At 40.5% G+C, this 23,467-nt stretch overlaps 1 protein-coding gene across 4 annotated transcripts in view; it reads right to left on the bottom strand.

Moving 5' to 3' along the window:
- NR3C2 (nuclear receptor subfamily 3 group C member 2) overlaps positions 1-23,467 on the bottom strand; it is a 198,070-nt gene that overhangs the window by 15,990 nt on the left and 158,613 nt on the right. For all 4 annotated transcript variants that reach the window (XM_032186017.1, XM_032186019.1, XM_032186018.1 and 1 more), the window contains 2 exons: positions 15,092-15,430; positions 14,520-14,664 (listed from right to left, as the gene is read on the bottom strand). In XM_032186017.1, coding sequence (XP_032041908.1) covers positions 14,520-14,664; positions 15,092-15,430 — 484 coding nt within the window. The remainder of the gene's footprint in view (positions 1-14,519; positions 14,665-15,091; positions 15,431-23,467) is intronic.

Below are 23,467 nucleotides of genomic sequence, written 5' to 3'. Positions count from 1 at the left end.
TCCGCTGCTGGTTCCACTGAGGCACAAGGAGAAGAGCCCCCGCTGCTGCTGCAGAGGACTTACAGATGCCACTCGCACTCTGAACACTGCTAACACGCAGTGAGACCCTGAAAGACCCCAGAGAGTGATCTCCCTGCTTCTGCTCCCCTCCCTCTGCTCAAAACAACCACATGCAGCTCTAGGATGCTGATATGCGTGGCTCCTGACTGACCTCTCCCGCGAGGCTCCAAGGGATGCACAGTGAGGCCGAAAGGCAAATGCCAAAGGGACATTTGTATTTTATAAATAGGGATGAATTTACACCTCAGAAGCCTAAGGACTAGCAGGATTCAAGACAATTCCCACCGTCACTTTCCTGGGCACAGAAGACAGCTTCTCCGGCCTCAGAACGCGAAGCAGCTCCTGCCACCCCTGCCTGCCTTTGACCTCAACAGACACGGGAAGCACCGGAGCTTTCAGCTGATACCACAAGCCACACAGCAAATAAAATGAAACATTTTGAGGTTTTGTCTCAGGTTTCTCATGCTTTCACTAAACAGTGAGGCAAAACACCCTCAGTGACAGCTAACCTAGAAGTCTCCTGACTCAAAACCTTTTTTATTTTATATTTTTACCCTGCACTGCATGTTTTGTGACATTTTACATTTGATCGCTGATGTTTTTCTCTGTATTTGTTTTGCTTTTATGGGCGATGAGCGTTTAAATAGAAGAATTCTGGTAAAAGTCAGTTTTTATGTGTTTGGGTGCTTTCTTGTTTGTCTTTTAAATGTTTAGTCCTTTACCTACTTGCAAATATTGATCTCCCTAGTCTACCCTCAAGGAAGACCTGATGGTATTTTTTGTAGAGAGAGAAAATTATGCACAGAACTAGTTACTAAGCAGTTTATTTAGCATACATCAAAGCTGTAAAATTTCAAGTCAGTTTCCTTCCTGAAAATCAATTTAGTTGATTTATTACTTATTTACAAGTTATTACTAACTACAAATTATGTCAGTTTATGACTGTTTAACGTCAGATAAGCATTTTGTGGGATTTTACAGTATTTAACTTTGCATTAGATTTTAATCCACACAATGTAAAACAAGAGGGTGTAGAGCTTTTGGAAAATTCGGATGCTAACATCAGATAACCCAATACCATGAGGCTAACAACAACATACAGCCCAGGAACAGCTCATATAGTAAGAGAGATGAAGCACACAGAAATCAGGGCACATCAGCATAACATGAGCAGAGTTATTTCTTCCTTACTGAAGGCTTTATCTAAGAATAAATACCACCAAGTCACCGCAAGTGCCCTTACAGCTGTGGGGAGAATGTAAAGCAGAATCCTACATTGACCTACTTCTAAAATAATACGTATTTATTTAGTTAAGGGAAAAACAAAACAAAACACAGATTTACCTCTGACACAGCATATTTGCTCACAGAAAATGGAGCACGTGAACATCTGGAATACAGGGGCATGTATCTTTATGGGGACATTCAAGGAGGTAAATACATTTAAGTAATAAAAGGCGTGGAGCCAAAGCTCTGAATCCGCTGCGTGGATACTCATTCAGAAGTGGTGTCATTAGCTCAGTTTAGCTTAATCCTTCTTCATAATAATATGATTTAAACTTTACACCTGAAGTTAATCCATCTTAAGTTCCCCGAGTGTCTCCTTACAGGCTTAATGTAATGCCTGGATCACACCCTGCCTGACCTCTCCCGTGGCCTCAGCACTGGGGGCAGCGAGAGCGGCCGCACACAACCACAGCAACTCCCCTCATCTACCGCTTTGCCCAACCTCAGTCTGCTTGTGCACAGCCTCCTTGGTCACGAATACCCTGTATTAACCGGTCACAAAATGGGTCACCACCTCCCTGCGCTTTTACACAGGGGCAAGTGAACAGGTGAGCAGCTGACACAAACGGGACCAATGCTCCACACCACCTCAGGATGAGCCACCCGACTACAATGGAGACGTTGGCCTTGAGCAGTCATGCTGGGAAGGGGCAGAAAATGATTTATTTAAGGCATCCTAAATACCAAACCAGCCATGTATCTCATTAACGTCGTTATGCGACCTTCACAGAAACCCAACAGCCACACCAAGACCTGTGCCACTACAGGCACGCTGTACAGCTAGCACTTGTTACGAATAACTAACTTATAATTTATGAAGTCATCATAAAGATGAGAATTGTAAATCTCATTGAAGAGGCAAACAGTAACTCTACTGACTATATCCAAATAAAGGAACCCCCACATCCAGGAATATTCGCTCAAAAGCAAAACTCAGACCCAAAGCAAACCAAAGGAAATCATGTTTTATTTACTTTCTCACAGGCTCTATTCAAAACCACTGCACATCTTCCCAGTCAGGGAAGCAAAGAAAGCTGTGGTGGGTATTTTGAAGATTCATCAGTACTCAAGTGGCATGCTGATAATGCTGAGAAAAACTGGCCAAAGACATCCCCCTTTCACAGCACCTCAAAGGAACAAACATGCAGGCTGAGCTAGTGCCTTCGCCTCTGCTGCTCACAAAAGACTTAGGAAGAGACCTAGTAACGCTTGTAGCAAAAGCCTGATGTCAAAGATCACTTTGTGCTTCCTGATTTTACATTTTTTCCCCTGTAGGAACCGTTTCCAATTTTATAATCAAGAGCCTTTCCTTTACTAGACTTAAATGTACTCATTTGAAACTTGTCCATCATCTAAAATAGTTTCAGGAAAATCCAGACAGCACATTATACTGCAACAAAAGCAAGCAAACAAACAAGCAAAAGAAACCCAAGAAGAAAACCTGCCAAAGGCCTGAAGGTCAAAACAAGTTTGGAAACATCAGAAAGCAAGGTATGCTTTCCACCATGCCAGACGGGGTCAGTTTGAACTTGGCAGAGAGAGGAGTGAAACATCATCAGACACCCTCCTGGCAAGGCAGGCAAACTGCAGATAAATGGGAAAAAGACCAGGGACATGGTCTCACAGAGAGTCCCTTGTTCAGCTGCTCAAGCCACCTAATTAGAAAAGCCCTCGGACTAAATTATCTTACCTGCTTTTGGAGGGGTTCCCTTCTCTGGAAAATGTTTTGAGATTCTTGGGGTAAGAAAGACAGGAACATATTATTACAACAGCAACTTATTCTTTCCTGATGGACTATTTTACTTCAGCAACTCCATCATGAGAAACAGTGGAAACAGAATGACACTGCCTAGCACAAAACGAACCTATTCTTCCATGCAAAGGGGCAATCACTGCACTGCCTTGTGTACGGTGACACTGGCAAGCACGCTGTGCATCATTCTGCTCAATGGACTATGCCCAGACACCTGTTTCCCGTCTTGAAGCCATTATAAATGCAACCAAAGTCAGCAGTGCTGGAGCAGCATCATTAAGTTATTGCACTGATCAAAATCCAAGCCAAAATACATGCAGAATTCAGACAAAATTCAATCATGACTTTTCATTCAGCACTTATTTCTTATTCAGCACTTTCTAGCCTTTGCTCACTCTGCAAGCCACAGCAGAAAGAGACGAAAACATTCCCTTCAACATCCTGCCTTCAACCCTTAGAGCTTTAGAGCCACCAGGAAGGAAACGATATGTTACCTTGCATTAACAGCAAAAGCAGGCAACCAATCCTCTCAAAACTGATGTTTCGTCATCAGTTTCAACTGCACAGAAATTTGGGTCGTGCCCATTTTTTCCTTTAACTTGCCAGTGAGCCAACAAAAATAAAACATCCCAACTTAGGTACTGTCAGTGGCCTCCCCCTCTGACCAAGAAGGCAGCCAAAGCTCTCCCCTGGCTGTAAAATTCAGCTCTTACCCTGTGGTTGGCTAAACTGACTATGGATAAATGTAGGCTGCAAGACCTGCCACCAAATGTCATCTCAGCCCCTCCCACTGCCCCAAATCCCTCTGCCATGCCCTACCTGAGGAGGAGCAATGCTGAACGCTGGTGGGCAAGGAAGGTCACTTCATGTGAAGACAGCTCTACAGACATGGCAGTCCAGGAATACAAACTTGCCAGTTTTTACACTGAACTTAAAGGAGCCAATTCTGAAAATCAAAGTTTTCTGCTGAGAAACTCCTGCTGGTGCTCCTGGAGAATATAACCCCAGGTAACCGATATGAAGGAGTCAGAGCTGCTTTAAAGGTTTAGCTAAGTGCTCCCCTGCTCTGTGCCTATCAGCCAAAGAGCTGGCAACAGCTTGGTGGGTAATTATTGCAAAGGAAGAGCTTCAGCTCCAATCAATAGCAGAAAACTTGTGTTAAAATCCAACTTAATAATCACCCAGTTATGTAACCCTACAATTCCAAGCACATTAACAGCAAAAAAAGCCTCAAGTATCAGCTGCAATTAACAGTTAATTATGCAGTTAATAGAACGCTGATACCAAATACTCTCTTTTGGTTTGCATTTGCCTTCTGAAAGAGACAAATCACAGTTTAAATGAGAAAATACATAATTATGCCTTTACCAAAATGCCTTTTCAAAACCACATTCAATAATAAGTGATGATAACATACACATGACAATAAATACTTTTAAAGTTCATCAGAGAAAGTTATCGTTAGCTAGAAATGGTACCCACTGGTATCGTTTCATACATCCATTATGCAAGGGCTCATTGTCACTTGCAGTGGTTCGTCAGCATAAATACTGCTCTACTCCACATGCAGCAGCAGTTCTCTTCTTGTACCGACAATGCCTCAGAAATCAAGACTCTGCTCAAGCTGTCACGCAAAGCCTGGTGTTTTCCAGAAGTCAGCCAAAGCATGCCTTCCTCTCATACCAGTTTGCAGAAACTACTTTCTAATTTGCCTTTTCATCTGGAAGATGAATATTTAACTCCACCAGGAGAGCGGTGAAGGGAAGCACTATGAATATGAAAGGCATTTAGAGATGCCACCAAACAACTCACCAACCTTCAGCAAGATTAAAGCGGCATCACGTTCAAACAGAGACTTGAAAGGGACAAACCTCTTCTCTATCCTAACCCTTCGTGCCAAGGACCTTAAGGGAACTGAAAAGACACCCTCCCAAAAGCCCTGTGGATGTCCTGAAGTCATGCTGAGACAAGACAGAGAGCATAATTATGCCAACTTACATGTAAAATCGCTGGGCAAGTCTTCATGCTAAAGTCATAAAAACGAATAACCAAACCCTTTCAAACACATCACAGGCTGGAAACCTGCCAGAGCATCCACGGGGCCAACAGATGATCAGATGAAAAAGAAGTGTCTGAGAAAGATCAGACCATAGCAGAAAAGTTAAGTAAGACCTTTGCGTCAGTATTCTCCACACAGGAGTCCAGGAAGGCTCCGCACCAGTCTCCCTTTTCAGCCAGCGAGTGTGAGAACGAGCTTCAGATCGAAGCATGAGCGGAACAAGGCTTAGAAAAAAAAAATACAGTAAAATGAATAGTAATAAATCACCAAGACAAGATGGCATCCATCCACAAGCTGTAAAGTAACTTAAATATGGAATTGCTGAACTCCTAACTGCAATGCACAGCTTATTGCTTAAATTGCCCTTATAAAAGGCGTACAAGGTGACAAATGTGACTGATGCCTTAAAATGGGCCTTGGAGTGCAGAGGGAGCACTCAAGAGACCCCAGGCTAGGAAGTGGCATTCCTGCATCCAGCAAAAGGACCGAAGGAGGGGCACTAGTAGGTAAATAAAAACACTGTAATGGAGGAAATTCAGAGCAGCTTTGGCGAAGGGAGGTCACGTCTCACTAATTTCTGCCAGCAGCACAAGGATGCTCTGGTTGATGCAGGCAGCACCTGCTTGATGGGGATGCTTCGCACACGCCAGGTCTAGCTGCATCCCACGTCCGTATGGGGTGAGACCTGAGCAAACACCAGCCCTCTGCTCCTCCTCTCCTCTGCCCTGGTTTCCACACAGAGGAAACTGGGGCAGGCAGCCTGGGCACGGGCTGCAGCGCTGTCTGTCGGTGTGCCGGCATGGGTAACCACGGGTCTCGGCCCTCCGGCACACCGCGCTCGGCAGCAGGAGGTGAGTGGGGAGGCAGTCACGGCAGAGGTGGATTTTAAAGCTGTTAAAAAGATCTCCTGAAGGCTCTTAAAGAGAGCTTAGAGATAAGGGGGAGGGCTCTTCAAGGATTATTAGCAGCTTAAAAATAGGAGGGAGAAGGTAATAATAAAAGGACATTTCTCACAGGTGATGGAGGCTACCAGGCAAGTCTCACCGAGCTCCGCACTGGGGCTCTGCTGAGAGCTGTACTCATACATCATCTGAAAAAAATCAGACCTGTGGAAGTGGCAGAGTTTGCCGATGACTCCAGACAATGCATTTGGGAGCTGCCTGTGACGAACTGCAGAAAAATCTTGCAAAACTGTGGCTGGCTGGCAACATGGAAGGTGAAAATCACTAATTGCAAGACAATGCAGACAGTATAATCTTCTCTCACTATACATAAAGAATAATTGACTCTAAATTAACAAACATCACACAATAAGGAGAGCCAGGTATAATTTGGAACAGGTTTTTTGGGTTTCTGTTCTTTGAAAATGCTTGCTCTGTGTTTATTAGTGGTCAAAAAAAAAAAAAAAAAAAAAAAAGAATAAAGAAAAGAAACAGCAAAGGGTGAGAGAAGAAGAATCAAGAGCGAGACAGAAATCAAAATCTCACCACTTCATAGATCCACTGCATTCTGAACACAGCGTGTTATTCTGGTCTGTTCCCAAAATTAATACAGCATAAGTACTGAGGAAGAAGATGAGGATGGCCAGGGGTAGCAAACTGATACACAAGAGGAGATTAAATTGACTAGCTGATTCTTCAGCTCACAGAAGAACTAACAGGACTTGACAGAGATCTATAAACGATAAATAGCATACACAGGATGAAAAGGAATATATCCACTATTTCTACAAACACAAGAATGAAGTGTTACTCTGTTAAATTATCAGGTATCTGCTTTAGAAACATCTCCAACAAACAAATATGCATAATTAAATTGCAGAAGTGATTGCCACAGAACATTTTAGATGTCAGGATTATAAATGTATTCAAAAAGGTATGAGGCAAATTCACAGAAGAAAGATAGAGAAGGCTTATTAAGCACAACTGTCCAAATGCAATCTCCCATTCAGAGAGTACCTAAATCGCTGACTGCTGAAACAGGCAAATGAAGAATTATCATTTTATCCTTGTCCTGATCTCGCATTTTCTTTGCAAATGGCTGTTTTAGAGATTGAGAAACTGTGCTAAAAGGACTTTTCTTCTGACAGGTTTTTTAATTTTTAGAGATCTCCTTAAAACCACCTTATCTCCTATTTTCCTTTACAATTTCACGGCTTTAACTAAAATCAGAAGCTTCTCTTCCACAGATGTCTAAGCACTCTAAAATTTTAAGAATTGATTAGATAATTGCATTAAGGGCAAAGCTTTTACAAAGTTATACAATGAGGCTGCATTTACTGCTCTACCCAACCATTGACCTGTTTACAAAGAAAAAGCAAAATGAGACTGAAAAAACTAGCTGAAACGAAGTGAGACTTTTGAAAAAACTAGCTGGAGCATGTTACGTCCATCAGGTACAGATGTGACTAGTTTTTCAAATTTCTGTCTGTCTGCACCATGTTAGGATGTGTACAGAAACAAATCCTCTAATATACATCGCTGGTTGGAAACTGAGCTGGGCTTTACAAGAAAGTAAATAAAACTGACAATGTATATATAAAAAATCACTGATAAAGATATCCACATCTTGCTACACTGACAGTTTAGATTTTATAAACGCAGGACTCCTCTTCAAAATAATATTTAAAGCAAAAAACTTACAGGGAAGAGTATCAAGGAGTGCTTGCTGACCTTTTAACAAGATCAGCAATCACACACACACTTTATCAGCAAAGAATGAACACTAACAACTCATACCAACAATCACTGCAGCAATACTAATTAAAAATGAGGGATTTGGAGACTGCTAGATTGAAAAGATGACAAAAATTTACCTAAATTTAGACAGGATTAACAAATCACAGAAGAGACAAAAACAAGTCCCATTACAGTTAACGGGCATCATCCTGCAAAATGGGTATGGGAAAAGGTCACCTTGTACACAATGAAAGTTACTGGCTTTATCAACACGCACAGAAGATCTAAAGAATCCTCCTCCTAGAGGTATATAAGGTTAAAAAACCTCTGTTGTTCTTAAATATTCAGCTTATTTTATTACATTGATTTTTCCTGGTGTTACTACAGAAATCGGAATACCTGAAAGACTTACGGGCTTTGGCACCAAAAGGTCACACAGAGGCAGCTGCCTCCTTGCACTTTGTTACACAACACAATACCCTAACGGTCTCAGCTTCCACAAGTATATTATGCTAGGATATTAGGAATGTAATGAAAATGCAATGAACATGTTCTTTACTAATAAAATATGCATTATTAATAAATGCAGATTTTAAATAAAATCCTATTTATTCAGCCATGCAAGATCTTTACTCTTACTTTAATTTCATTACTTCCTTCAACATCACAAAATCCTCTGCCCATCCACATCCCAAGACAACGTCAGAACTGAATCTTCACAGAAATCCCCACATCCTGAAGCTGTTTTTCTGCCTCTCTCTACCTCATTTGCTATACATCAATGTTCTCATTTGAAAAATATATTCTCTATTTTTCCTCTATTGCTAGTATCAACCTCTCTCTGCTTCTAAATTTTTAAACTTCACAGTTGGAGGAATTACCAAAGGCATAGCATGAAAGATCCTTGAAAAAATACATTTTTATAGAAAGTTAAATTTTGTGCTTTAAAGGAAGGATTTATACTATTTTGTAATAACCTCTGTTAGTTTGTTAAACTGCATTACATACATAGAGCTGGGTTACATACATTATGTTATTTAAAGATATCTGAAGGAGATGTTTTGGTTTTACAACGAAAATGCCTTTGATACCACACTACAACCTAGAAAAGAAGCCAGTAGCTCCACAATTGCCCAAAATGGCAATAATGAAAGGAATGACATCTACTTCTTACTTCATTAATCCATAACCTTAAGTTTTTCTTTATCAGTTAAAACCGCTTCTCCTCTTCATGTTTTGTCTGCAGCATTCAATAAACTGCTGCCTCTACTGTAAACTTGTTTATTTTAAGGGATTCAACTGCATATGACACAATACAGTAATTTCAGAGATGAGGCTTGGGGGAAAGACACCGCTGATCTAAATGTTCATGAAAACTGTCCTCAGTTTTTAGACTTGGTTTTTCAAGTTCACTTTAATAATTTGGGGTACTTCATGCAGTGCCTGGTACTATTTTTAATCAGGCAAGAACTCAAGTGCTTGAGAAATGTAAAAATCTGTAAAAATATTACGACAGTTAGAACAAAGTAAAATGGCTAGAAAATTCAAAACCTGTATGCTTATGCACCTATGACTTACTCTTGGTGCTGCAAATGACAAACCAAGAAAATCAAAGGAGTCAGAATACACACAACATTAGTCATTCAGTGCATTTGCAAAATACTGTTGAAATATTGATGCCATACTTTTCTTCGACATACAAAAATGTCTCATCATGATGTCTCAGTATTACTGAACCTTTTCACATTATTCCATATCATTGCCATTTTACAGCCAGCTAAGGCTGGAATGGTAAATATGACAATTCGAATAGATTTCTTAAAAATAGTAAAATATTTTGGAGCTTCAGTCCCTTCTTCAAGAGACCTCAAGAATTTACAAGTCAACAAAGAGACTATGTAAAACCTCAAACTGAAAGAAGAATAAAGAATTGCAGCAGAACTTCAGCATCACGTAGCAGGTCTGGTTTCTTTACACCAGCAGAAACTAAGAAGCTGCAGTACAGCGTGCCGAAGAGGACGCATGGCCTGATCTTTAATATTCATCAGCAATGCCATCAGCAAGGATTTTTGCCCTGCGCAGACACAAAATGCCAACATTCCCACCCTTAAGGAAAGAGCTGGATAAGCTTGCTGTGAGCGATGCAGTTTCTGGCCTCTGGGACATGTTGGGAGCGTAAGCTGTGGCCCCAAAGGCAGCTCCCATCCCAGCACTGCCAATGGTTTTCCACATTATGGGAGAGAGGATCCCCGCCACACCATGTCTCAGCTCCTGCTGGGCTTCTGCTGGAACTGCTGCACCTGTCAGTGCTATTTTTCCTCACTGAGCCTCTAAAAGGTTAGCTGATGCCTTAACTTAATGTATGGGTGAAGAGAAACTGCCCCAAACCATCACAGAAATGGCCACAAAAAGGAGCATCCCTTGCTTTTCTCTGGGATTTAGGCATCTGACTTCTGCAGTGCAAACTCCTGCTATTTAAAGGTTCAGCTCATCAGATTTCTTCTAGGACCTATACTGTTGTGCCATCTCTCTTCCAAAATGTTGGGGACTTCTCCTTCAAAAGACAGCAGCCAGAGAAACGCTCTTTTAACTATTAGTTCAGTGATTAATTCATTCAGTAAGGGAGAGTCCACGGGAATTTGAAACCAACTTTCCCACCTTCTATGATAATGTCTTAAAAATCATGTTTTAGGCTGTTCCCCATAGGAACTATTCATTTCAGTGTTAAAAAAAATATTGTGCTGCATCTCTTGCTTTATTCTTGCACCCGTTTCAAGCAGAACTCTTTCAGTTTCCTGCTTTCAGTTGTGTATAATTTTACAAATTTAATGTTCTGGACTGAAATTGTTCATGCATATGCCTGCCTTAGGTTGAATTAGATTAGAAAACTTCAGCTAAAAGTCTTTGGTTAAGTCTTGAGAGAATTTTTTCCCCTTCGAGTTAAATAAACACTAGTGATTTATTTATTTATTTATTTATTTAGGTGGGATTTCTGTTACTTCACAGTAGGAACCTGAAATGCCTCATAACTTAGGGTCTTGAAGTCTTTTACCATGTTTTAAGAAAATCTTCCCAATTAATATCTCTCTGTTCTCCTGAATCCCTAGATCACTTTTTCAACTGCAACAAGTGAAGAAAAAACCCAAATCTCTCACTACATAATCCTCTATCATCCCTACAACCCATCCAACCCAATCAATACAAAAGGAAGAAGTCACATGGGAAAAATAAGGGATAACAACTTAAAGGTTTGGTTATAGATACAGTTTTTAAAGCACAGACCCAAAGGGCTCAAATTACAGTTTCATACAGACTATCTTAATTTTAGGATTTTGCAACTTCTAGGATTTAAGTTTGCAACCTTAAGAAAGTAATGGCAGCATCCTTTAAGTGTTATTACATATGAAACATTCATCCTATAAGAGTGTTTACCTGTAACAGGAATTATGTGGTGTCACGTATACAACAGAGCTTTACAGTTTTACATGGCTATAGCTTACTCAAGCTATAACTACAGCATACTAGCTTTGATTACAACTATGTTATGAAAGTAATGGATTAAAAAACCACATATGGTAAGGTAACTTACATACACACAACATAAAATACATTGGTTTATTCTATTTTATTGTATACCCCCCTTCAGCCTGTTTTCTGGCATTTCTGCAACCAGCTGAATGGTTGAGTGGTTGCGTGGCCATTTTCTTACCCCTCAGTTCACATCTTGGCGTTTGCTTAAACCCAATTAAAGCAATGGAACATATGCATGATCCACGAAGACAAACAGTACACTTAATTAGATATATAACCTGACCAAACGAAGGTGGTCAAATATTTCCAGCCTTGCATGCGCCTAACAGGAAGTCAAGCTGTGTATTTATTGGGGAGGCATTTTGCTCTGCATTTACGCAATCAGAGGTGCCTTTAACTGCTATTAGCAGCAGAGATTCTCATTTGTTACTTGTCTTGTTTACAGGCCTTCAGAACAAGAAAGAAAACAATATAATGTATCATGGTCTTCCAGAAACCTTATGGCTTCCTTTTATTCACAGTAGTTAAGAGTAAACGGAAAATTCATTTAATGCAAAACAAAGCAACATAATTCTGCTAATGCCAACCTCTACTTTCACTCTTTCTTAACTGTTCATTGAAGAAAAATGCTGAACCCCTCTGGGTAGCATACTGGCAAGGGACCCTCCTAATTACTTCTTGCCCAGGGACAGGAAATGACCTCTCCAGACACAATATGAAGAAATAACAAGAAAATCTTGGCCTAGTGTTAATAGAAACACAATTCTCTCAAGCCAGCAGAAGGAAAAGTCATTTTCAAGCATCTCCCTTTCATTCTGCATCAACTAATAGAAGTCCTAAAATGCCAGTGGGGATAAAATACTCAAAAAGTTACATCAAGTGAATCTTAGGGAGGTCTGATAAACCCTGTGGCACAGAAATAAAGGCCTGTGTAGGACAAGCCTTCAGCAATTCCAGAGCGAAGCTTCGAACCAGTATATTTTCACAAATGGGAATAGATATAAAATGAAGCAGTAAGGTTAAACCCTATTACAGGCAGACAAGGTAAATGCAGTGAAAAAAATGAGGTAACCTACTTCCTGAAGTAGTGATATTGAAGATGAAATAAAATGATATGAAACATGGGCACTGAAAAATCACTTGTACAAGAATTGCACTGGAATTGTCATTGACTACTTATGCTTTTTGCCCTGCTTGTTTGAAAAACTGTTCTTACACTTGCTCATGTTTTACCAAGTTTGCCAGATTCAATCTTGTTTTGCTCACCTGAGCACCTGAGAGATTAACCTGTCAAAATGACCCTGAATTCCATACAGGAATATTTATATACACATTTTAATACTGCATGACACTTCCATTCTCAATCTTCAATCTTTCAAAACTGTTTATTAGGTTTTGTGCTTACCTGAATGTTTTCTATACTGAACTGTATTGGTTGACATGTATAATTCCAGCAATTCTCCTCTGATCTTATGTCAAAACTGGGAAAAAGTTGCTTTTATTAAACTTAGAATCACAAAATAACTTATGTTGGAATGCATCTCTGGAGTTCTCAAGTCAACCCCCTGCTCACAGCAGGGCTAATGCCTGGAGCAATGCTTGAGGCTTGCTGCTCAGGGCTTTGCCCAGTCAAAGTTTAGAAATCACCGAAGATGAAGACTCCAGAGTCGCTGTGGGCACTTCTCAGCTACCTCACCATTTCATTATGAAATTTCTTTCTTGCAGTCCTTTTCCTGACTAGATCCTAATCTCAGCATCAGTATAATTCTGCAGGCACCTACTTCAAATCTTGCAAAATAAAACTCACAATTGGTCTCAAATTCTGGAAGCTGCTTCTAGCTGCAGTATCAAGACTACTAGCAATGTACATACACTTATTTCCAAGTGGGATTGACTTCCCTGTCCAACAAATTTTGACACCCTCCCCCCCAACTGATTTCTTCAGAAGAGGGAAAACTACTTCTGTGTTCAAACTTTTAGGTCTGCATTTTCACAGAAGAATTGAACTTTTTCAATTCTTCACAGTTTCACAGTTTGAGTTAGCTTTAGATACAGATACTTTTTTTCTGTGGTAATTCTTTAATGTCCCAAGTCATAGCGGAAATGCTTTCAACAAGGAGAATGGTCTAGCAATATATTTTCAACCACATGCAGTGAACTGCCATTCCCCGGTGGGGGGAGCAAACAACAAAAAATGAGCAAACAAAAAAAAAACACTCACAAAAAATCTTCCTGCTTTGGGACCACATCTTATATGCATTAATTATTTAGGAATTCTTATATGAAAGAAAAAATGTTAAAGATGGACAGAGACAAAGCATCTTCTCCAAGAAATAAACACTTAAAAATGCTTCAGGAGATTAGTAGTAAGTTATTTTTTTATTCATTCTTGTTTTGTTTTTCCTTCAAGAGCATCCATATCCTATTGATTGTGTCTCATTTTTACCTCTAGGAAAAATACCTTCTGGGATGAGCACATGACGTGACTGCAGTTTGACTGCCTGTGTATTCATTTACGTTATGACTTTACCGTCTTGGAATAAACACTAGGCGAATGGAACAGAAATTAAATTATACTCATCAAAGGCAAAGCACTAAAACACAAACTTGAAATATGAAGGAACACACATACTCAGAAGGAATGGTTCCTTGGTTGATCCTTCTTTTTCTCTGAATGTATCATAAAAGAAGTTATGTTTCATTACTGAAAAAACATTTTGGCTTCTTTCATGATTGCAAAGAAGGGTAATTAAGACTGTCAAGAAAACTCATTGAACAGCTGTATATTCTAACAAAAGCACTATTATATGTCTGCTCTGAAAAAAACTGGCAATTTAAACATTCACATTTCCTTGAAGCTAGATATTTTTCCAAGCTCCAGTAGATACCAGAAAATGTTTTTTCTATAAATCTTGGTAGTGTATCAGTCATATTTGAAGCCAGCAAGTTGTTCCCAGTTTGTGAATGCATCCACATACTTAAGAAGAGGATGGTGGTAATACAGCTTTGCCAATTGAAAACTGAGTCACTGAAAAATCTTTTTAGCTACTTCTTAAACTGGGATTAGCTGAAATTTTCTTAGACTGAAAACCAAATAAAGAAGAGTAATCCTTCAAGTTTGCATTGAAAAGGACCATTAAGAAATACTTACTCATCAAAGATCAGGTCTGGAGCAAAGTAGAGGAACTGGCTGTTTGTATGTTTATATGATCTCCAACTCAAGGCAAACGATGACAGACACATCCACGAATACTGAATTAAAGTAATTTGGTCCTCGAGAGGCAAGTTTCTAAATCCTAGAGATCAAACCAGAAAATACCCATGAACTATGTTGTGCTTTATAAGGGTTGGTGAAACCAGCACTGAAAATACATCACTTGGTATTTTTCTAGTACTGAAGTCAAGAACAAGAGCAACACTCCTACAAAGTACATTTCTGAAGAAAAAAAAAAAAAAAAAAAAGTAATTTTTTATTTCAGTGACAAAACATGCTTTCTTCTTAAGAGGCTATTATTTGGAATGAAAGCTTCTAAAATATCAATCACAAACACATGAAACAAACATTATATAAATTAAAAAGAAACAAAACACAACAATCTCTTAGATGTTCATGTCATTCCCCACCATGAGGGCTTTCAACTCAGCCCACAGACTAAAGATGCAACTTGTTCATTAATCTAGAAAACTTAATGGAAATTTCAACCAAATACCTCATGGTCCTACCTGGAAGTATCTTTGCCCACTTTACCACCTGAATCATCTGCTTGCCAGCCAGGCGGTTTAAGGTGGAAAGCAGGTACTCTGCTGTGTCTGGTTTTGAACTGTCGTATCCTGCATACACAATCTCCGGTTCAATGCTTTCAAGGATCTTAACAGGAGAGGGAGTAAGTGCTGGTGAGATAGCAGACATGTGGGGGACAAGTGCTGTGTTTACAGAGGGCTCAGTTACTGGAGCGATGTACGTCGTCCCTTCCTCAGGGCTTTGGGGTGGTGGCTGCTGCCGCTGCTGTGGCTGTTCCTCGTGCATCCCTTTCAATTTCCCCAGCTTTTTGGACTTTCGGGCTGTGAAGACAAGCAGCACAAAAAACAAGTTAGTGTAGAAACTGTGAAAAGCCAGCATAAGCCTGGCTTGACAGGCAATCAAAGCAGAAGCAGCATCTCAAAAGTTTGCAAGTGAAATGTGCACAGAAATCACCAGGACCTTAGGAAATACCTCACTGCCTGCAGCATTGTTACACTGGCAAAAGGAACAGAAGAAACATTTAAATTCTTTTTTGTTGTTGTTGCTTTAGTGTGCATCTATAAGTGTCAGTGTCCAGTAACCTGCATTTCTATCTGCCTCTACACAGATAGGCATAAAACATCCCAGTTATTGCAGTAGGTGCTGATTAAACATTCCAGAAGTTTATTTATACTATACCTTAGATGAATCACTTATCACCTGCAGGTTTGCAGTTCATGTTCTGCATTGCATTTGCTAATCAAAAGAAACCTCCCTGTCAATGCCTAAAATTAGCAGACCTGGAGCTCTCCTAAGCTTTTGAGTCCTTGTACACACCCTGGCTGCGCCTCAACTCGAAATGCAGTCAATCCATTTTGAACAACCTAATCTAGTCAAATCCCTTTGGCTTCGCTGCTTTGATACTTTCTTAAGATCCTCGTCCTCTCTCTTGGCTAGTTCTGAAACAGTACTACAAATATGTACCCAGTTAGACAAAAAACACAGAGCCTCATGGAACACTTCTCTCTCATTGCTATCAATATTTCTCTTAATGATTACCCTTCCTCTCTTTTTTTTTTTTTTTTTTTAATTATTTTTCCCCTTTAAAACTGTCCCTCCCTACTTTTCTTTGCTAAGCATTCTTGGAAGACAACAACGCTAGCGTGCTTCCACTCCTGGCAGAGATGCTGGCCGAACCCTGCGGGTTGCCTTCTCAACATTGCCACATGAAGCATGGGTATCTAAGTAGGCAGAAAGTCCTGCTCCCAACCCAGCAAAATTATCCTACAGTGTGAGGATAGAACAGGAAATAGAAGAATAAAAGTAAGACAATTAAGTAAAAAAAAAAAAAAAAAAAAAGGGCGGGGGGGGAAGGGGGAGAAGTCCATCACCCACTTCCTTCCAATAGCTCATTGACTGTTCTTAATTTTTTGAAGTCTGAGCAGTATTTCCCACTGATTTCCATAGACAGTTAAAATGTTTATTCCTTTTATGCTCTGAACATATTTTAGGTTAAACTTTTGTCCAGATAAAAATATATTTCTGCACAATGCTTCTCTCCTGCTCAGTGTACAACATATCCAGAAGAGGCAGTGCAGGCTAGCTTTACTTCATTTACCCTTTTGCTCCTTCAGTATCGTGGTTTGTACCTGCAATCAGTGTCAACCCCAGAGGCTAAGCTCACCTTAGCTGCATTATGTGACACTGAAACAAGCTCCCTTTTTGACTTTGGCTAGTTTTCCATGCCCTGAGCTCACATCTGGAGAAACAGGAATTGTCAGCAGGGATATAGGCTGAAGAAGGAGAGAATCTCCCAACAGGGGTGCTCCTTTTATCTCTGCTCCCAGCACCAACCAGGAGGAGAGAGATGGTGCCCTGCCCGGCAGCACAGCTTGGAGTCTTAGGGCAGGCAGGATCACTGTGATCCCGGGATTTGCCTCAAAACCAGCACAGGTCATACACATCAGTTCCACATTAAACACAGTGCAATGCAGAGACAAAACAACAGCCTTGCATTTAAAACCCTATGCAAGGTATCAGTTAACTGAAAGCCTTCCTTGTACATTCAGATGGACTGAACATGGAGCAACGGCAAGGAAATGTTAAGTAAAATAATCTTAAAAGTCAACAAATAATGAATTAAATCTAAATGATTGCAGCTCTTTCAGAGTAAGTGCTCTCAAATACATTCTTTCTTATCTATTTGTACGCAGCTAAAACTCTTGTCTGGACTCTTAAACCCTTCTGTCTTAACTATTACAACATCCCTTTTGCTGGCATCAGTAAATACTAGTTTATCTTGGTCCTTCTTAACACCCATCTCAGTCCATCCCTCGTCCCAAGTCCATCTTCTCAAATCTTTTTCCCTGCCATCATCAATTCCTAATGCCTCTTCCCTTCAATATAGCTCCTTTACTGCAGTCTCAGGATCCTTTCTGAGCAGCCTCCACCTCGCCTCACCTCTCTGCTCCATTATTGAGATGTTTACTTCCACCCCAGCTCAGCGCCCCGTGCTGCTCCCTCCTGGTAAGTGTTCAAAGCAAGCGCTCCCTGCTGCTTCTCACAGTGCCCCAGATTCCCCACAGAACTACCTCTGTACCCTTTTACCAACTCTTCAAAACCCAGAATTTAAGAAAAACCTCCCGAGCGGCAGCACTGCTGTTGTCCTGGAACTACTGCTGGTGCCGGGGGCCATTAGTGCTTGACTGTTTCCTTGAAACTGGGGCTGCCTGCCCAGAGCCACCGGCAGTGCCTGAGCTCGTTGTGCTGCGAGGCAGGATACAGACGCCCAGTGCTCAGGACAATGCACACCCAAGCGCAACAATAGCCTGTTGTTTCCAACACTTCCTTACCGGCACGGTACCTTGAACTCTGAGGAGCTGGCTCATCCCAAGATCCAAAAGAAAAGCTTGTTTGTTAGGGAAAACCCAAGAGACTGCTATATAAAAGCGTTCCCACTCATACGCTGGAGCTTGAGGGTGCCCTTTCCAACAGGTGCTCTCTGACTGTCACCGTCAAAACACGAACACAATCCTTTGCTACCGCAGGAGGTACTGAATCCAGCAGGAAGTGCAAAATCTGAACATCAGTTTGGTGTCATTTCCATGATACAATGAGGGAAGGTTTCTCCTGGCTGATTTCAGCATCGACACAGCCAGGAGATCTGCAGAGATCATCAGAGATCTTCATGTAACTTTCATAACTTCTCCTTCAGAGAGCTGAACACCATTTCATTAACTCGTCTACAGCATGTATTTCTGTTTTCAATAATTTCTTAATTTAGCTATGCCTGCAAATATCCAGACCAACTGGTGTGGGTTGAATTTTTTAATAAAAGGATTAGATACGCAAATAAAAATGTGCTAGCGCTAATAAAATTTAATTTAAAATTCTGTTGTTCCACTATGCACATATACTTTACAAAAACTTCCTAATTATCTGAAGTATTAGCGTGGATTACATAGAGAAACACCGGAGTTACTATCGTTGAAGGTTATAAGGAAGAGGTGAGACAAATGTTTGTCAGGAGAGGTTTCACTAAAACTGCTTCTGTCTCAAGAGACAGGACAGACAAGAAGACCCTTCAGCCTCCCTTCCAATCCTATTTCTTACTTTTCTATTACTAAGCTCTTAAAAAAGCTCATTCAAACAATGAAACACGACTGAAGGATTTTTCATCCTCTGGTGCATCAAGTTACGTGGATGCTGACATCCATTCTTCAAGATGTAATTTCCGTTCTTACTACCCAAAAAAGCCATTTTACAAAGCTGCAGCTGATCAGACATTTTGTTAAAAAGGCTTTTTCCTCACTCTGCAAAATAAAACGGGGGGAGTTACAGACAGGCGATGCAGACAACCATGTTAAATTTAATTCTGAAAAGTAAGTGAAAATGCTGTTGTTCCCCATTTGGTGCAGTTGCACCTACAGGATGACGTACTGGTGAAATCACTGTGAGCGTTAAATATAGTTCACATTTATCTTAGAAAGGCAAAGCTGAACTTCCACATTTTTCAAAAAATAAAAATAAAAAAAAATCCCCAAAGCTGAGCAACGATGGCCAAGTTCAGCAGAACACTTGACGATGAGTTACCAGAGTTATTGGCCACTGAAAAGAGAGTTTAAAAATAAGCCCGAAGGAGTGAATAGAGATTAATGTTTGCTGTTGTTATTCATTAAATTTTATCAGGCACTATGTTTTTTTCTGTTATCAAAACAGGACTAAAAATAAAGAACTTTACATATCTTTCATGTTTGCAGAGGCAAAAAAAAATGCATCCTCACTCTAACTATACCAGAATAAGAAATGCATTGGCTTACCAACTCCATCAAGTATCTAGCAACACAGATAACTGATTACATATTTATTAAAACAGAATTTTCTATGTTCTATTCTCTACGTTTTTCATTAAAAGAAAAAAAGAAATAGCATTCTTCCATGTATAATACTGGCATAAAAATGTGTTTTAGTTTCATTTTCTTCCATTATAATGCCTTTAAAATGAAGCTGAGAAAAACATTACTGTTTGACAGTCATGTTTACAGTGAAGAAAACTGTATTTTTCATTTGGCTTCACGCCAGCGCTCTAGCTCAACTGGTTTGGTAACTCCCACAGAAACCAACAAGTAAAGATTAAATACAAGCGCAGAGAAGTACGCACTCCGAGCCTGCCTCGTGAAAGTGTTTTTCACATTTGCTCTCTAATTGGAATACCAACTAGAAAACCGACAAAGCCACCTCTGAATCGGCAGGGAAAAGCCACGCTCATCAGGACTTTTCAGCGGAGATGTCTGAGAAGTCGCAGGGTCTCCGTGCAGAACAGGGATGGGGCATTCACACTGCAGAGAGGAAGCCTGTCAAGTATTTAGGGTTGGGATAAGACCTTCTCTGGGATGGCAGTGCTGCCCGTGACTTCTTGCCTCTTTTGTCCAGCATTACTGCAGCCATGATATTGTAACCCCTGTATTTTTAAGTAATCTGAGCTGGAGTAACAGCTGAAGAAAACTAAACAATAGTGAAAGACTCACTGCAGGTATACCTGAGGCTAACTCCTTAAATATCCGACACATTTTTTGTTAAGTATTTTAGGAGGTCTTGCACATTACACTAAAAACAAACACTGAAGTAAGGTGAAGCACCTGAAAGGTCACAAAGTTGCACTTTGAACAGGCATGTCCAACAGACCTTCCCTGTAAATCCAACAGTAAATCGTAGTATAACAGAGAAATAAATAAATGAGCAACAGGTTGGACTGAAAATAACACTCTCTGTTCCCCTGGAAGGAATAAACAAACGTTTACCTGGATTTCATGAGTGGGCCTTTGCCCAGCTTTGCCCAAGTCCAAAGGAAAGCCTTAAAATTCTGCAAAGCCACCTGTTGCTCCACGTGCTTGGAAACCTCAGGGAGAGCACGCCTCACCTCCAGCATCAGGGTTCTTCATCCTCAGCATCGGTCCCACCTGCCTCCAGAGGGCCAGTGGGGCTCCCGCAGAGGCACTGAGGAAGCCAGACGCTGCACAGCAATCACTGTAACACAGTCTTAAGCACTGGTAAGACCGTAAGGTAGATGGATATCTTACTGCTGTCTCAGACTTATAATCCAGCAAAAAGACTGGGTGTAATCATTTGAAAACAGCTATTGTCCGGGGACTGGGGTGGATTCAGATTTGGACAGCTGGCTCCTGAGCACTGACCCTTCACTTGTTAGACTGCTGTCAGAAAGTCAAACTCAGGAGTCCTATGATTTTATAATTGTGAGTTTTCAGGTGATTGGTAAAACACTCAGCAGTCTTCTGGCCAGCTACAGCATTTATGCAGCTGCATATCACATAACAGGAGATTAACCAGACATTAACCTATTGCAAATTATTTTCTGAATAAAATTGATGTGAAAATCAGCTACAAATCCACAGCATTCCCAATTTTAAGAGGTTAAGTCTGATGTTTTAGGTTAGTTACAAGAATTCTAAGCTACTACATGATACCATAGTAAACTTACACATGCTATACAAGCTGGGTTGAGAGGGAGCTAATCTATTCCCTCTATCCCCAGGGAGTAAACAGGAATTAAGTTATGAACTCCAAACAGCCCCAAATTTGGTAAGTATTCTTCATAGGCTCAAAATTAGTATGGTTGGTAAAGAAATGGGATCCAAAAATGCCAAAGAACAAAATACTATCAAGAGTAGATAAAAAAAAAAAATAAAATATATGATATAAATCAGCAGTTTTTAACAGGGCAATATCTCGGTTGCAGAATTGTAGTAGTGCTTAAATTTAGAAAACAATCTAAAATGATCCTTAATTTCAAACTGGTATCCAGAGCTCTAAAACAAAATCAGAAATTAAAAAATAAAAAAATCACCTATAGTTCTGTGTAGGTATATGTGAATTACAATACTTGCAACCGATAATTCCCTAGAACCAGATTTTTTTCTTTAAGAGATGATATTCAGATCCTGCCTTTTGCCTATCAAAAAGCAATTGTTATTTGTAAAGCTGAAGTCATGATACAGACAACTAAGCCAGAGCCTCATTTATCATTTCTAAAGCTCTGCCAGAGCCAGGACCAAACTGATCCTGACCCAACAGATCTTAATTTCATCCATGTTGCACGACATATTTGAGTCAGTAAGTGATACCAAGAACACATTACAAGACCATATGCTACCTCTGGTGGAAAGTAGAGAACATCAGCAGAAGGAAATGGGAAACCAGAAAGGACATGAAAGGACACAGCACAGAAAAAAATGGAGGTTTAAGAAAAATAAAATAGAAAGAGGTAAAGGAGAAGAAAACCCAGCAATTTTAGTAAATAGATATTTTAGTAAATAGATGTAAAAGACAAATGGAAAAAATGCATTAGATGCACTTCAAACAATGTAAGAGATCCCTTTTTTCCTGGTACAATTTGTGATTATTTCAAAGTAACACCACTTGCATAGTACTACCAGTGATCTAGGCAGTGTGAGGACAGAAAAGACGCTGCAGTCGAAACGCACCTTGAATCATCAAAATCCTCCTCACCCAAGCCCATCATCTATGACTGCCTTTGCCTGAGCCCGCTCTGCACACCTTGCCAGCAGTACCTGCATTTCACAGCCTTGAGCTCCTCCACCCAGGTCCCAGCTTCACTGCCCAAGCTCTGCACTTGAGACAACCACTGCCTCCTTCCCAGCCCCCAAACCCATCCTCCTTTGTCCCGCTGCCCTCACACCAAACGTCTTGGAGCTTTCCTGCACACCCCTCCGCTGCCGCCTGCTTCTCCCCTCTGAACACAACCCTGGGCACTGCTCTGTACCAGCCACCAAAGGATCAAGCTGCTGAGTCTTCCTTGATGCAGCCACAACAGCTTTTGGGAAGACTTTCCTGAGCCCTCACCGAGCATACGCACTTTATCGCTTGCTTCCACCTTTGCACAGATAAATGCGCCAACAAAATGCCACTTTCTCCTCCTTTGAAACTTTCCATCGTGTTTGCCTGGTGCCTTTGCCTCACTTGCTTCAGTGAGCTGACATCTGTTCTCATTAGCTATTTTACTGCTACCACAAATAGTGTGTCCCTTCCCCCAGTCTGCTGTATCTTGACATATATGAAAATTTTGAGCTATCTTGGTACAGACATATTTTTCACTTAAGTGTCTAGCACAATGGGTAAGAGATTTAGTTGAGCAAATTCTAGATAATAATATAGACATTTTATATATATACACACACATGGAATAAAGTGAAAAGCAATAATCCAAACAAGATCGTACAAGTATTAGTCCTACAAAAAGTGCATTCAGGCATGCACATTTTATTCTTCAAGAAACAAAGAAGGGAACAACAAGGACAGGATCTTAAAGCTTCCTTAAACTGATTACCCACTTTGGAAAGCAAACTATTGCTTTTTAGTAGAGCTGCGGTTGATGAAGAACCTCTAAACGTGAAGCTGAGTGTTGTCTTGCGCGTAAGAGGATTTGTACCTGGGTACAAATCTTGGAGACTCGCATGCCCAAGAGGATGAGTCACCAGTTTGACTGGGCAGACCAAGGGGAGAAAGCAAATAGAAAACAACAGTGGCAGGGGACAAGTTGTACAGGGACTGAAAAGAAGAGCACAAAATTACTTAGATTTGTCATGTATGACAGTATCAAACGGACATTGCACTTGCAAAGCAGTAGCCCTTCAAGGGTGGTTTCTGCAACAGCATTTGAGATACACTGAATTGGAACACGCAGTTTATCTAAATATACAAAGAAAGGAAGGCTGCAGCTGGTGAGAAAGAAGATAAAGGTCCCACCTTTACAGAGCAAAATAAGTTTTAGAAGCAGTTTCTGACAGCTCTGTCCCTGAGGAGATACAAAGTGATAGAAAGCTGTATCACTTGCTGTGAGC

The sequence above is a fragment of the Aythya fuligula genome, chromosome 4 (assembly GCF_009819795.1).
Source record: "Aythya fuligula isolate bAytFul2 chromosome 4, bAytFul2.pri, whole genome shotgun sequence".
Lineage (NCBI taxonomy): Eukaryota > Metazoa > Chordata > Aves > Anseriformes > Anatidae > Aythya > Aythya fuligula.
This window is presented reverse-complemented; position numbering and strand designations above follow the sequence as displayed.